Source organism: Megachile rotundata, chromosome 8 (assembly GCF_050947335.1).
Source record: "Megachile rotundata isolate GNS110a chromosome 8, iyMegRotu1, whole genome shotgun sequence".
In the NCBI taxonomy this organism is placed as follows: Eukaryota; Metazoa; Arthropoda; class Insecta; order Hymenoptera; family Megachilidae; genus Megachile; species Megachile rotundata.
The window spans coordinates 13,616,678-13,634,217 of NC_134990.1; the positions used below are offsets into that span (position 1 = coordinate 13,616,678).

At 36.1% G+C, this 17,540-nt stretch overlaps 1 protein-coding gene across 8 annotated transcripts in view; it reads right to left on the minus strand.

Moving 5' to 3' along the window:
- LOC100881697 (uncharacterized) overlaps positions 1-17,540 on the minus strand; it is a 497,276-nt gene that overhangs the window by 166,253 nt on the left and 313,483 nt on the right. For 7 of the 8 annotated variants that reach the window (XM_076535024.1, XM_076535026.1, XM_076535021.1 and 4 more), the window contains one exon: positions 160-307. In XM_076535024.1, coding sequence (XP_076391139.1) covers positions 160-304 — 145 coding nt within the window. In that variant the 5' untranslated portion in view covers positions 305-307. Of the gene's footprint in view, positions 1-159; positions 308-9,421; positions 9,535-17,540 lie in introns of those variants that run through there. The other variant, XM_076535025.1, reaches the window with a different exon arrangement.

Below are 17,540 nucleotides of genomic sequence, written 5' to 3' on the forward strand. Positions count from 1 at the left end.
TGTCGCTCATTTTCCCTGTCTATCGCGTTTCATCGTCCAAAAATCTGACGTCTGACGTTCGTGGCATTTTACCAGAATACGAAAGAATCTCTAAAACGCGGCCGGAGAAGCTGATCCGGTGGATTTCGTTTATGTGATTTCACGGGGAGAGAGACCTACCTGCCAGACGGCCGTACCGCTGAAACATTCGCTCCACATCGGTTTTGCTGCACTGAAACGTGTTTAGATTCCCGACGAAAACTCGGGAATTCACCGCCTGTGGGTCCTGCGAATTGGTCTGGTTGCCCACTTTGCTCATCTTCATTGCCTGAAACAGAAGAACGTAACGGATACAGTTTATCGCCGGACGTGATTTGACTGACGATTCATGTATGAAATATGATACACGGTTATTTCATCAGTTTCCGGTGGAACGGAAACCGCGATTGTTACGCGATATCTGGTCATTATTTATAGGCGTCCGTTTTTGCGTTCGACTTCTCGCAGTTTCTGTTCATTAACTTCTACGCAAACGTTACAACGATCAAATAATAGCAATCTCGCGTATTTTATAACCGTTTTGATTGAACGTTTGATTGAAAACTCCCATTTCTGGTTATCGGCTTTTTCATTAATTTTTATTGTAATACCCGGTGAAATACGCACGAACTTTTTTACGGACTCGTAACGCACCAGATACATTCATGACGCACTCGTGACGCATCGGTGACGCACTCGTGAGGAACATGACGCACCCACAACGCACCAGTGACGCATATGACGCGCTTGTGACGCACCCGTGACGCATATGAAGCACTCCTGACGCACTAGTGATAAATATGACGCACTCGTGACGCACCAGCGATGAAAATGACGCACCCATGACGCACCACTGACACAGATGACGCAACCGTGACGCAAATGAAGCACTCCCGACGCACTAGTGATAAATATGACGCACTCGTGACGCACCAGTGATGAACATGATGCACCCATGACGCACCACTGACGCAGATGAAGCACTCGTGACGCACCAGTGATGAATATGACGCACCACTGACGCAGATGACGCACTCGTGACGCACCAGCGATGAACCTGACGCACCGGTGACGCATATGACGCTGTCCTGACGCACCAGTGATGAACATGACGCACGAATGACGCAGAAAGCATACCATGACGCACTCGTGACGCATCAGTGACGCACTCGTGATGCACCCGACGCACCAGTGATGAACATGACGCACTCGTGACGCACCAGAAACGCGCGTAACGTACTCGTGACGCATCAGTGAAGAACATGACGCACTCACGACGCACATGATGCACTTGTGATGTACTAGGCATACCATTGAAAAACACATATAGTTAATTAAGTCGTGAAGTGTACGACACCGATTTTGCGTATCCTTATTTTTTGAAAAAAAATATGTGGCGGAATTTCAATTAACTGCACGCTGCTCAATTAACGCGTGATCATTCGCAAGATTAACTCATCTCGCAGAAAATCGAGGCAGTCGTGTCCCACGTGTACAATCCGTATCTCGTGTTTAGCATCGGTCTGACTAACGACCTCATTAATTTCGTAGCGATTATTATACCCGGCTACAAAACGGAACGTGGAGACGCTTCGAAACCGTGGTTTTTAGAATGGGATAGCAACGCGTTAATTAATTCCTCGCGTTTTCATACCGCGACACGGAACGACGCCGTCTTTGGATAATTTAAAGGACTCCCGCGAATCTCATTAAGTATCCGGCAGCTGACGACCAACTTGTTCGTTATCGATTCTCGTTGAAACTGTTGATTGTCCCCGAACGAACTGTTGCTGACGTCTGAACGTTTCTCCTTTCCAGAAAAAAACTGCTACGATATTTAAATATTCGCTTTGTCCCGTCGCGATACGAGTGAATCGAACGTAATATTTTTCACTACGTTTCACCAATATTCACTTTCTTTTCATTATTTTTAATGGTACGGAAATCCGATTATTTGTGCAACAATTTATGCTTTCGAATTTCATGTATTTCATGTGACAGGTTTCGGGTGCAGTTTCTGTAGTGGAACTTCGATGCACTTTTGCTGCGAAGTACGAGAGGATGGGGTGCGATAATTACTGCAAGAAGATGAACTGACTTAGTTTTTCACTTGAAATTTCTATTTTTTATTTCTATTTGAAGTTTCTGTTTTTTATTTCCACTTCAATCTTGTATATTAAATTTCTATTTTAATTATTAATTTTTATTTCCATTTTATTTTTAAGTTTCATACGTTTCACGAGTCAGTAGATTTTTTATTTCTACTTCAATTATAAATTTCTTATTCCTATTTTATTTTTACATTACACATGCTTGCCAGTAGATTCCATTTCTACTTTAATTATGAATTTTTGTTTCTATTTTACTTTTTAATTACGCGTACGTTATACATCGGTAGACCTTTTGTATCTACTTTAATTATTAATTCTTTCTATTTATTTCACTTTTAAATTACGTGTAGATTAATATTAAAAAAAAGCAAAATAATTTGACGATTATTAATCGTAAGTCTGAATAAATTTTGCAAATACAGCATTATTTGTAGTCTTCTAATTAGACTAAAAAGCGAACGATTTATCAAACTTGTATTTTCTACCCGAAATAAAAACGATCCGCAACGCGATAATAAATAAAAATATCCTAAATGGCTGTACGTCGTTTACGCACGGAAATCGTGCAGTTTCGAAATAACAGCGGTTGTAAGCTTTTGTTTCGAAGTTCCACAACCGTTGAAAATTGTAACACGCATACGGATTTTATTAAAATTTCGCGAGCTGTGTTCGGCAACGAATGCTCATTATACCATATGTATAATATTAAACGGGTAAACCTTTGCCGAACAGCTTGGTGAAAATTTGCAAACTTCTATCCAATCAAGGGCTTTGTAGCTTTATAATGAAAGTTCTCGCTACTAATGCCAAGTAATGTATGCAGACGGTGTGCATTAATTTATCGTAGGTGTGATTGATATGGGGGTTTGTTTTTGTATGACTGTCGCAGCAGTAAGTGACGATTGAATAACGTGAATTATTAGATGATTAATTGGAGAATATAAGTGGACTGCACTTAAATCATATATGACGCACTCAAGTCACAAGTGACGCACTCAAGTTATAAATGACGCACTCAAATTATAAAAGAGGCACTCAAGCTACAAAGGACGCAGTCAAGTTGCAGATGACGCATCCAAGTTACAGATACATGACGCACTCAATAGACACATGATGCACTCAAGTTAGAAATGACGCACTCTACAGACACAGGACGCACTCAAGTTAGAAATGTGGCACTCAAGCTACTCATGACGCACTCAGGCTACATAGGACGCACTGAATCTACACCTGACGCACTGAACCTACACATGACGCACTTCAGCTCCAAGTAAGACACTCAGGCTATAAGTGACGCACTCAAGTTATAGGTGACGCAGTCAAGCTACAGATGACGCACTCAAGATACTCATGACGCACTCAACCCACACATGCACGCTTCAAACGTGACAAATCTTACTCGAATTTTGAATACGCTTCAATTTGGAGTTTAAGTCCAATTATAATTTGCACGGTCAAGGATTGCCGAATACAAAATTGACATAACACTTCAACTTTTCTTCTCTGTTTTAATATTGTAGCTGTGATCAGTTAGTTCCGACTGACGCACCTGATAAATCATAAGGCAAGGGGTTAAGAACTAAGTGTATGCGCGTCGCAGCGTCAGCAATATTAAGTGACGATTAAACGACGCGAATCATTAGATTCTCAACGAGTATAAGTGGACTGTATCTAAATAAATTTCACTTCGAACGACCAGACTTGATATTTGAAACTTGAAACTTGATATTTGATACATGGAACTTGATATTTGATACCTGAAACCCGGTACCTGAAACCTGACACTTGGAACTCGATACTTAATAACTGAAATCTGGTACTTGATACCTGAAACCTGATACTTGGAACTTGATACGTGATTTAACTTAATGATCGCACCTCGTACTCAGCAATCTGCTCTGTGATTTCTTTGAAATATGTACGAGTATTTATCTTTTACTGTTCGAATCGATTTCTTGATAATTGGGTTAAATGCAAGTAAAAATATATCGGTGACTCGTCTAATTTAGGATCCCGTTTTCGTCTGTGACCTGTGCCAATTGTCGCGCTTTTCTGTTTTAGGAAGTCTGTTCAGAAATGTTAAGTAATTACATTACAGGAGATTTAAATCACGTTAAGCTACTTAATGATTTCTGGATTCTGTTAATCAACGTTAAAGTCATATTTTTTAATAATATTGCAGAGTCCGTTATAAACTTTGGGAAGGTAAAATATATACTCTCTATTAAGTATTAATGTTACAAATGTAATATATATAAAAATTTATGAATTTCTGACGTGTTAAAAATTTAGAAGTTTATTAATACAGAAAGTGAGGAACTTTTTAAGTTAAAAAATGAAAAGTTTGTACAGAAAGTAGTACAGGAAATTTGTGAAAATTAAGAAATTTCTGAATGTAAAATCTTTTAAACTTCAGAATGTACGAATTTAAAAATTTTTCTACAACCCCATTCAGGTTACTCAGTACATCATGTTTCATAACTAAAAGAAGAATATCAAATGGTAATGACTTTTAAATACAGTTTCCATAATATATGCAGCAATAACACAACACGTCATGAGGTACATAACTACCCCTTAATATCGGACTGATTGATGTCGGGGTAATTACTAGCGAACATGTTCAGTCAAGGGAAATTACTGGTGTTCCTAATTAGACACTTAGCGTGTCCGTTCAATAATTAACTCAAACTATAAGAATTTGAATACAACAAAAACAATTTCACTTCCAATACAAATGCAACACGGGTGCTTAAAAATTACAAATTTTACAGTATAGAAAATAGAAAATCCTGAAACCTGTCCAAAAGTTTCTGGAAACCTTTCGAGATTGATTTAATGCGACATCAGCAGGCGGCATAAAAAATTTCATTAAACGTTAAAAACCGTGGACGGAACAACACCGTCGAATATCTCCGCGTGAAATCGTGTTAACCGAACGGTCGGTAGAACCGCGTTCAACTAAGCAGAAAAACAGAGTTATTTTATTTGGCGTTCAAATTCGAGCTACATTTTTTAGCGGCCGCTATCCCCGTCACAATTTGCCTCGATTTCAGGCCCGAGTTTCGCGACAAACGCTTTCAATGCGTTTCCACAAACGCTTTCAGCGTGCAGCTACATTTTCCGGTCACGTTAAGCTACGCTTAACGCGAATGATATTTCCGTCGTCGAAAACATTCGTGCGAAATCTGATCGAAAAAAACCGTCGGCAAGAAACAAACAGCAAAATGAAGGGAACGTTTTCTGAATAATACTCATCATCGATTTTACACATTTCGATTTCCAATCGAACTCTCGTTCGAAAACACGGCCGCGTAATATTTTTTTTTTCACCATCGAATACCGTAATTACTCTTTTATTTTCTTTCGTTTTGTCGCCGGGGATCGTTCACTAAATTCCCATTATTTCCGGTCAAACGCGTCCAACAATCGAAAACATTGAATAAAAACGCCATACTGGCTACACCGTTGTCCCTCCGCGTTTTAATGGCGGCTCTCGTTATTCCGTGCACCGTATAACGAACGAGATTATTTTTATCGAGTGTTTCTATTCAAAATCCACATCGCGAAATGCGTATCGATACAATATTATGATTAGTTTAATAATAAAATTCTTTCTATAATTGATCCTGGATTTGTGATGAATTCGAGAGTTTATTTCCGTTTAATAAATGTAGAGATTAACAGATATAGGGAATTTAGTGTTTTGGGGGATGTGGGAAGTTGGAACATGAGAATTTGGGAAGGTAGGAATTTGGAATCTTAGAAAGGGATGTAGGTATTTGGGGTTGTAAGCTTTGGGCATCTAGGGACATAGTAGGAATTCTGGGAATCTAGGGATTTTGAGAGGAATAGAATAGGGAATTCGGGGATTTTGAGAATAATAGAATAGGGAATTTAGGGATTTTGAGAAGAATAGAATGGGGAATCTAGGGATTTTGAGAAAAATAGAATAGGGACTCTAGGGATTTTGAGAGGAATAGAATAGGGAATTTATGGATTTTGAGAAAAATAGAATAGGAACTCTAGGGATTTTGAGAAAAATAAAATAGGGACTCTAGGGATTTTGAGAAGAATAGAATAGGGACTCCAGGGATTTTGAGAAGAATAAACTAGGGAATCTAGGGATTTTGAGAAGAATAGAATAGGGACTCTAGGGATTTTGAGAAGAATAGAATAGGGAATCTAGGGATTTTGAGAGGAATAGAATAGGGAATTTATGGATTTTGAGAAAAATAGAATAGGAACTCTAGGGATTTTGAGAAAAATAGAATAGAGAATCTAGGGATTTTGAGAAATTTTATTCCCTTGGAAATTTGATAACTTGAAGATTCAGAAACTATAAAATTTGTAGCCTAAAAAATCTGCAAATTTAAAAACTATAAAACTTCAAATCCAGAAATTTGACTGAAAACTAAAAAGTTTGTATATATGCATAATGATCTAAGCAAAGCTTACATTGCATCGACATATTCATTCGATACACAAGAAATCGATAGCTCGATCCCTGATGAATGAAATTATGCGTCGAAGAATCTGTTTGAAAGCAGCATTTAATAACATTGATAATTAATTTCAGAATAAAGTCTGATTAATGATTGGATGTTTAGCGAGACTTTGATCAAAACAGGAAAGAAGGTAGCTCTCGTGTAAACCGATGGTGCTAATTGAAATTTTCTTGATGAATACTTAAAGCAGTAAATTGAAACTTCTACGCTGAAATATGTTTGACATTCTGTAATTAACACGTCGATTACCATCTATACGTAGCTTAATAATTAACAAAATCTGAAGGTGAAATGAACTTTGAAGAACATTAATACATACTAATAAATATAATATTAATACATAATAATAAATACATGTATAATTATATTTAATACATGTATAACGTTAATATATTATTAATAAAATAATACACGATACAATTGTATATAAATTGTTAACGATTTCATGATTTAAACAATTTTAAAAAGACATGACATCCACCAAAAAAAGAACAAAAACTAAATAAAATTACTAAACTAAAAAAGGTCTGTTCATCCTCACAGAATTTCACCAATTGTAGCACGTATTTAATATTACATAAAAGAGTAAAATTTTACGATAACTGGAAAATTCTTGCAACGAAATATTTTCAGTGCCTTTCACCCGAATCTCGCGGTACTTGAATTAACTTTATATCGGTAATAACACCACAGCTGGTTGCACATCAATTCCAAAGTGCTATCAAGACATTAGGCTCGTCGCACACTAACGGAAAGAGATATAATAAAGGAGCAGATAGCTGGTCGCAAATGCGAATCAATATGCGGAAATGATAGCTCTTATCTTGCACTCGTTGCTTTCCTGCTTCAAATTCACCTCTCATGTACACATTTCTACGACTTCATACACTTCTAGTTACGTTGTTACATTACTAGTTACATTACGTGTTACGTAAAGAATTAGAAGTTTTATGGCTCCTATATTCTGACATCTCACATCTCAAGGTTCCTATATCTTCAGATTCCCACATTTCCAGGTTTCTGTAACCTTAAATTATCACATTTAAAAATACATACATTCTCAAATCTTCACATTCTCTAATTCTCATATTCCCTAATTGTCACATCCCTGAATTCTAAAATTCCCAAATTGTCACATTTAGAAATTCTTCGATTTCCAAATTGTCACATTTAGAAATTCTCAAATTCCCAAATTGTCACATCGCAGAATTCTAAAATTCCCAAATTGTCACATTCAGAAATTCTCAGATTCCCAAATTGTCACATCCCAGAATTCTAAAATTTCCAAATTGTCACATTTAGAAATTCTCAGATTCCCAAATTGTCACATCCCAGAATTCTAAAATTTCCAAATTGTCACATTTAGAAATTCTCAAATTCCTAAATTGTCACATCGCAGAATTCTAAAATTCCCAAATTGTCACATTCAGAAATTCTCAGATTCCTAAATTGTCACATCCCAGAATTCTAAAATTCCTAAATTGTCAAATTTAGAAATTCTCAGATTCCCAAATTGTCACATCCCAGAATTCTAAAATTCCCAAATTGTCACATTCAGAAATTCTCAGATTCCCAAACTATCACATGCCTAAATTGTCACATTCAGAAATTGTCACATTTCCAAATTCTCACATATCTAAATTGTCACATTCCCAAATTTCCAGGTCCCAAATTCCTATATTCCCAAATTACCATATGATCAGATCTCCACATTCCAATATCCTCAGGTTCCTATATTCCTTCATCTCCACATCTCTAGGTCCCTATATCCTCAAATCCCTAGGTTTCTATTCTTTGAGATCTCCACGTCCCCATATCCTCAGATCCCCAGGTTCCTATAGTCTGAGGTCTCCACATTCCCATATTCTCAAGTTCCTATATTCTGACATCTCCACATCTTTAGGTTCCTATGTTCTCAAATTCCCAGGTTTCTATTCTCTGAAATCTCTACGTCCCCATATCCTCAGATCCCCAGGTTCCTATACTCTGAGGTCTCCACATTCCCATATTCTCAGGTTCCTATATTCCTTCATCTCCACATCTCTAGGTTCCTATGTTCTCAAATCCCCAGATTTCTATTCTGTGAGATCTCCACGTCCCCATATCCTCAGATCCCCAGGTTCCTATACTCTGAGATCTCCACATCCCCATATCCTCAAGTTGCTATACTCTGACATCTCCACACCTCTAGGTCCCTATATCCTCAAATCCCCAGGTTCCTATACTCTCAGTTCTCCACATCCCCATATCATCAGATCCCCAGGTTCCTATACTCCTTCATTTCCACTTCTCGTGGTCCCTATATCCTTACATCCCCATATCCCCATGTCCCTACACTCTCCACATACAGTCCGACCAATCACCAGCATCCGACCATCAGACCTGCATAATCGTCGTCCAAACCATCGTCCAAATCGTCGTCCAGAACGATATTCAGAGACGCAGCAGTTATAGAAGTAAAGTTATTCAATTTGACGAGGTAACGACGGGTGTTCGAATTGAATATGAAACGGCCCAGATTAAGTCTTGGATTCGTTTCGAAAATAGCATGAAAATGAGCCCGGAATAACGAAAAAGGAAAGAAGTTAAAGATCTGACCGTAGCGAGAAGACGACGGCGCCGCGGTGTTTCTCGAATTCAAAGTTAATCTCTGCCGCGATCATCGGAAGCGGAAGTTCCCCGAGGGAGGCATGAAACTAAGAAGATTATCCATAATTTATGTAGGAAGTGAAACAAAGAGTGGGCAGCGGTTGGTCGCCGCTGTATAATTTCAGGTATCGTTACCTGAAATCGTCGACTGTTGCGCAAACTTTCGGAATCTCGTTAATTTCCTCTCTGGCTGTTCCAAACCGTTCACTTCTCGTTTGAACGCACGTTTCAGTTATTTCCCGTCGAAAGCTGCTGGAGATCCTCTCCTTATTTTCCGGTTCTTGCGTGTCGAATGCGAAACTAATTTTCACTTTTATAGAAGTTGTGTAATAGATTGTGGACACTTCTTTGTGAGAGGTGGTTCATGAGTTTTAGGGACTTTTGAGGATTTGGACATTTTGCAGTGGGTTCAGGTGAGGTATGATTTAAGAAGGTGGGAGTTTATGAATTTGGAGACGTAGATGTGGGATTCGGTATTTTGGGATGTGGGAATTTGGGGTACAGACATATGGAAAGATAGCAATTTGAGAGAATGGATATTGGGTTATGTAGGTATTTGGGGATGTGGAGATTTGGGAATGTGAGTATTTGGGTATGTGAGGATTTGGGGATGTGAGGATTTGGGGATATGAGGATTTGGACATGTGAGGATTTGAAGATGTGAGTATTTGGACATGTGAGTATTTGGACATGTGAGGATTTGGGAATGTGAGAATTTGGGGATGTGAGGATTTGGGGACGTGAGGATTTGGGGATGTGAGGATTTGGACATGTGAGGATTTGAGGATGTGAGTATTTGGACATGTGAGGATTTGGGGATGTGAGGATTTGGGGATGTGAGGATTTGGACATGTGAGGATTTGAGGATGTGAGTATTAGGACATGTGAGGATTTGGAGATGTGAGAATTTGGACATGTGAGGATCTGGACATGTGAGAATTTGGAGATGTGAGTATTTGGACGTGTGAGGATTTGGACATGTGATGATATGGGGATGTAAGAATTTGAGAATATGAGGATTTGGGGATGTGAGGATTTGAACATGTGAGGATTTTGGGATGTGAGTATTTGGACATGTGAGAATTTGGACATGTGAGTATTTGGACATGTGAGGATCTGGACATGTGAGAATTTGGAGATGTGAGTATTTGGACATGTGAGAATTTGGACATGTGAGTATTTGGACATGTGAGGATCTGGACATGTGAGAATTTGGAGATGTGAGTATTTGGACATGTGAGTATTAGGACATGTGAGTATTTGGACATGTGAGAATTTGGACATGCGAGGATTTGGACATGTGAGAATTTGGAGATGTGAGTATTTGGATATGTAAGTATTTGGACATGTGAGGATTTGAGAATGTGAGGATTCGGAGATGTAGGGATTTAGCAATGTAGAGACTAGAAGATGTAAGAGTTTGGGATCAGGAATTTGGGGATGTCAGAATTTGGACATGAGAGTATGTGGATATGTAGAAATTTGGACATGTGAGAATTTGGACCTGTAAAAATTTACGAATGTGGAAATTTGAGAATGTGAGGATTTGGGATATAGAAAATTGTGAATATAGCAATTTGGGGATACAGATATGTATTAGGCAATATACATATGTGGAGATGTAATCATATGAAGATCGAGAACATATCAATTTGTGGATACAGACATTAGGTTATACTGGTTAAGTTACATAGCTATTATGTTTTGTAGAGATTTCGAAGTGTAGGTACTTGAAAATGTAGACATTTGGCCCATAAAAATTTAGTACCATAAATAAATAAACTACCCCATAAACCAAACAATTTGTAACTTCAACAATCTATCCACTTTCTGAATTCCAAGACTAAACATTATGCTTACGGTGCATGTTGCGCAGAATAATTGCAGTATGAGATAAAAGTACTTCCAATGAAAGCGACCATTTGAAGAAATGAAAGAACTTGCAATGTCTAGTAGATATCTCTTGTACAGCATCATGCATTATAGCTGAATTGTAGGAACGAACGAGGCGAACGTTAGAGAGGACGATGTACAATTACTAGAAAGATAGTTGGAGATTGGGTAGATTCAATTTAATGTTTCTATCGCGTTGCGAGGTAAAATCGCGTGGAACGTGAACGATTGAAAGAAATTAGATGGGGATCAGAAAGTGGATGGATATTAAATTCTAATAGTCAGTGATATTGATTATGATTTTATAGAGACCAAAGGGGTTAACTACCCTTAATTTTTCTTCAAGTTTGAACATTTGTTAATATTCAAGTTTGAACATTTTTAAAAATCCTTGCCTAAACATGAATACATGTTTAAATATTATTGAAGGTGTTAATAAATTGAGGAGGTTGTAGTCAACAAGTTTTATTATCTGATGAAGTTTTTAATTGTTGCAATGCAAACCACTAAGATTTATTAAAATTTGTAACTTGAAATTTATTTTTAAATATGAAACTTCAGTTTTTTAAAATTCCGCACATTTCAAAAATCCCCGAATTCCAAAACTTCTCAGATTCAAAAATTCTCTAGATTCCAAAATTCCTATTTCCCCAAATACCAAAATTCCAATTTCCCTAAATTCCAATTTTTCCAAATTCCAAAATTCTCTGGATCCCAAAATTCCCTAGATTCCAAAATTCCAATTTCCCCAAATACAAAAATTTCAATTTCCTCAAATTCCAAATTCTCCAAATTCCAAAATTCCCCAGATTCCAAAATTCCAATTTCCCCAAATACCAAAATTCCAAATTCCCTAAATTCCAATTTCTCCAAATTCCAAAATTCTCTGGATCCCAAAATTCCCTAGATTCCAAAATTCCAATTTCCCCAAATACAAAAATTTCAATTTCCTCAAATTCCAAAATTCCCCAGATTCCAAAATTCCAATTTCCCCAAATACCAAAATCCTAATTTCCTTAAATTCCAATTTCTCCAAATTCCAAAATTCTCCGGATCCCAAAATTCCAATTTCCCCAAATACAAAAATTCCAATTTCCTCAAATTCCAAATTCTCCAAATTCCAAAATTCCAATTTCCCCAAATATAAAAATTCCACAATTCCAATTTCCCCAAATTCCAAAATTCTTCGGATCCCAAAATTCCCCAGATTCAAAAATTCCCTAGATCCCAAAATTCTAACTTCCCCAAATACCAAAATTCCACAATTCCAATTTCTCCAAATTCCATAATTCCCCAAATTGCAAAATTCCCCAAGCCCTAAAAGTTTCAATCTCCAAATTTTCGAAATTCCCCAAATTGAAAAAATTTATGAAATTTAAGCAAACTCGAAGCTTGAACTTCACTATCAAATATAAAATTCAAATTCTAAAGCAGTAGTAAAATATTGAAGATGACTATAATTTACACAGCCTACCAGAGGGAAAACTACCCTAAATTTCCGAAAAAAGCGATTATACCAGAAATTCGACGAAGCATTTTTAAAAAGTGGTCAGCTATCGAGCGAGTGTGATAGGTCGAAAGGACGATAGCGTAACGCGTAATGCCGGTGTAGATCGAGTTTCGAATTCTCAAAAGCCAGCCAGGGGTGAATTGACGATATTTCTGGTGGCCGGGCATTGTCGGCCACAATCCGGCAGTGACTTCGAAATCGCGTATCGTACAATTGCTACCAAATTCCGTGTTTAAGAGGGCCGACTATATAGATTCGTAACGAGCGTATTCAAAGCGACGCTGGATTACCGTTTTACTCGGGAGAAGGCAATTGTAGTAGCTCATTATGCTTAGATACAATCGGTCGAGAAAGCTTCACCCATCGGACGCATGAAATTTCGAATATTAACCCTTTGTGCGCCATTTACTTCGTTAATGCATCGTTAACCCATACACTGATCGAGGCTTTTGTTCTTAGACGCGATTCTTTTACTATTTCGATCGGGAATAAATATATTCGAGAGTTGTTAGAGAGTTAACTCTTTATTGGTCTTTATTATTTAAAATTAACTCTTGTTCGCTGGCGTTATTTTCAGCTGCTCTGGGTTTAATTATTACTGAGGTGTTAACACTTGATTTATGGAGGGTTAATGAACGCTGATATTTTAATTGAAATAAAATTGTTAAAATAAATAATTCATCTTAGTGAAGGTTACAGTTTGATAAAAGAATATTAAAAATGTTTGTAATTGGAAATTGGAAATTTTTAATTTGATATTTTGATGGGATGAAAATTTAGGAAAATCTTCAATTTCAAAATTGCTGAATTTCAAAGCTGTCGAATTCCAATTTCACTAAATTCCAAAATTCCTTAGATTCCAAAATTCACAAAAATTCAAAATTTCCAATTACCAAATTACCAATTAACAAATTGCAAAATTTCCTAAATTCCAAAATTCTCAAAATTCTCAAAATTTCATAATTCTCAATAGCCAAATTCCCCAGATTCAGAAATTCCCTAGATTCAAAAATTCCCCAGATTCAAACATTTACTAGATTCCGAATTTGCCCAAATTAAAAAATTTCCTAGATTCCGAAATTTCCCAGATCCAAAAATTCCCTAGATTCCAATTTACCCGAATACCAAGATTCCCTAAATTTCAAAATTTCCCAGATCCCAAAATTCCCTAGATTCCAATTTACCCGAATACCAAAATTTCCAAATTCTAATTTTTCCAAATTGTAAAATTCTCCAAATTCCAATTTTCCCAAATTGCAAAATTTTCCGAAATTCCAATTTCCCCCAATACCAAGATTCCCTAAATTTCAAAATTTCCCAGATCCCAAAATTCCCTAGATTCCAATTTACCCGAATACCAAAATTTCCAAATTTCAATTTCTTCAAATTCTAATTTTTCCAAATAGTAAAATTCTCCAAATTCCAATTTTCCCAAATTGCAAAATTTTCCGAAATTTCAATTTCCCCCAATACCAAAATTCCCTAGATTCCAATTTACCCGAATACCAAAATTTCCAAATTTCAATTTCTTCAAATTCTAATTTTTCCAAATTGTAAAATTCTCCAAATTCCAATTTTCCCAAATTGCAAAATTTTCCGAAATTCCAATTTCCCCCAATACCAAGATTCCCTAAATTTCAAAATTTCCCAGATCCCAAAATTCCCTAGATTCCAATTTACCCGAATACCAAAATTTCCAAATTTCAATTTCTTCAAATTCTAATTTTTCCAAATAGTAAAATTCTCCAAATTCCAATTCTCCCAAATTGCAAAATTTTCCGAAATTTCAATTTCCCCCAATACCAAAATTCCCTAGATTCCAATTTACCCGAATACCAAAATTTCCAAATTCTAATTTTTCCAAATTGTAAAATTCTCCAAATTCCAATTTTCCCAAATTGCAAAATTTTCCGAAATTCCAATTTCCCCCAATACCAAGATTCCCTAAATTTCAAAATTTCCCAGATCCCAAAATTCCCTAGATTCCAATTTACCCGAATACCAAAATTTCCAAATTCAAATTTCCTCGAATTCTAATTTTTCCAAATTGTAAAATTCTCCAAATTCCAATTTTCCCAAATTGCAAAATTTTCCGAAATTTCAATTTCCCCCAATACCAAGATTCCCTAAATTTCAAAATTTCCCAGATCCCAAAATTCCCTAGATTCCAATTTACCCGAATACCAAAATTTCCAAATTTCAATTTCTTCAAAATCTAATTTTTCCAAATTGTAAAATTCTCCAAATTCCAATTTTCCCAAATTGCAAAATTTTCCGAAATTCCAATTTCCCCCAATACCAAAATTCAAAAATTCCCCAAATCGAAAACTTCTCAATCTCCAAATTCCCCAAATACCCCAAATTCTAAAATTTTCAATCCCCAAATTTCCCAAATTTCCAAATTGCTCGAACGATTATCTAACAGAAAAATAAAATCCTCGATTATTTTTGTTCGTCCCCGCTTCCATTACTTTACTATCCAAGTGGTCGACTGTTTCTAGGAGTAAAAGAAGACAACCGTTCGTGAGCTGGAATCCTGATAGCAAACTCGGTTATTTCGTCGAATTTGTATGCTTGTACCAAGCTAACTTGCTTGTTTCGTCTTCGTTAATAATCACGTCCTTCTTTGTCCTAATAATTGCAATCGGGAACACGAGCTGCATCCTCGCTGAATCCCCGACCCTAATTTCTCTCAATCGAATAATTAGCCGCACGCCTGACCAGCATTTCGGCTTTGTTAACATTTTCGGTAACGAATGGTCACTGAACCGTTTTCCGTTTTTCCTTCTACACGTAATTTCTCTTGCGCATTGTCCAACACACCTGCCGTTGAAAATACCAATTTCGATATCGGGGAATTCGATTGTTATTATCTTCTTTGATGCTATGAAAATGAACCTCTCAAAGAAAATTTGTATCAAATATCACGTGTTGCTTGGAAATTATTAGACACCGACGTTCCAATGATTTTATCGAAGAATGGTATTTCAATGATTTTATTAAAGACAGAATAATTTTATTAAAGAAATTTATATGATTTTATTAATCATTGAAATTAATGCCTGAAGTTTAAATGATTTTATTAAATACTGAATTTTACTTAATTTTACGGGAGACAAATTTTACTAGACACTAAAATTAAAATGATTTTATTAAAGACTGTACTTCAAATAATTTTATTAGATACATAAATTTGTATGATTTCATTAAACACTGAAATTTAAACGATTTTATTAATGTCTGAAATTTAAATGATTTTATTAAACACTGAAATTTAAACGATTTTATGAATGTCTGAAGTTTAAACAATTTTATTATCGATTGAAATTTAAATGATTTCACTGAAGACCGAAATTTAAATGACTTTATCGCAGACTGGACTTCAAATGATTTTATTCGAGACTGAAATTTAACCGGTTTTATCGCAAACTGAACTGTAAATGATTTTGTTACAGACTCGAGTTTGAATGATTTTATTGGAGAAGGATGTTAAAATAATTTCGTGATACTGAAATAAAGTGAATTGTTTGCTAGTGATAAATAATCGTAGTACGTAATAAATTAAATTAGTAATAAATTTAATTGTTAAAATGACTGAATTTTTAAATTTTTTTTAAGAAATTTCACTCCTTGCATATGACGCACCTGGTGCGTCAGAAGTATGGAGACTGTTAAAACAAAAAATTTGAAAATTTATGTCAAATTGGGATCCCATAGTGAATAATAAATTTAGTTGCTAAGATGACTGATTTTTTTTATTTTTTTTAATAATTTTCATCCCTTACATATGACGCACCTGGTGCGTCAGAAGTATGGAGAGACTGTTAACACAAAAAAAGTTGAAATTTTATGTCAATTTGGTATTCTGTAGTGAGCAATAAGTTTAGTTGTTAAAATGACTGAATTTAAAAATTTTCTTTTAACAATTTTGCACCCCTTGCATATGACGCACCATGTGCGTCAGAACTAACGAGAGACTAATAAGACAAAAAGATCCAAATTTTATGTCAATTTGGTATCCAATAGTTGACTATGCAAATTGAACTACAAATTAAAGTATAGAAAATTGAAAATTTAAATAAAATTGATCACAGCTGAAGTGCGTCACGCTGCGTCACGTGTGTCAAACTTGTCAAAATAGTGGATACGTCAAAATATTTTATGACAAAGCTACCATTTTGTGAACTAAACCATTTGATGAATTGAAACATTTTGTGAACTGACCCATCATTTTGTAAACCGAACCACTTCCCCAACAAACCTAATTTCTCAATAAACTTGAAAATCTAAACGAGCGAAATGCAATCGCGCAAATCAATCGAACATCAAAGGCAAAAATCGAGAAAAAGTAATATTGTCCGTAAGTTGACCATCAGCGAAATAAAAATGGACTGTAGCTCCAATTAACTTTTAATTTAATTAAAAAACCGAGCGTGATAACGGGTAGGAAGTTTAGGTTATGTATACAGAAAAAAGGCCACACCTCTCGCAAACTGACCGAGCACAAATAAAATTGTCGTACGGCCTCGCCCCAGTTCTTCCAGATTTGTTCGCGGAACGGCCTAATTCAAGAACAACGCGGCGAATAAATCCGCGGTGAAAAAAAAGGCACCGGGGGTTGCGAGGGGGCGAGGGTACGGTGAAGTTTGCTTGTTACAAAAATTCTGCAACAACGATACAAGTCGGTGGCCGTGAATAAAAATCGCGAAGATAAAAAGGTGAACGCAACAAGCAAATTCGCGAAAACTCGTTGAAAAGGTTACGAACGTACAAAGAAAACACAAACGTCGTAATTAATGAATGTTTATAACGGGGATATATTTAATTAAACCGGGAAGCAACGAGAGCTAC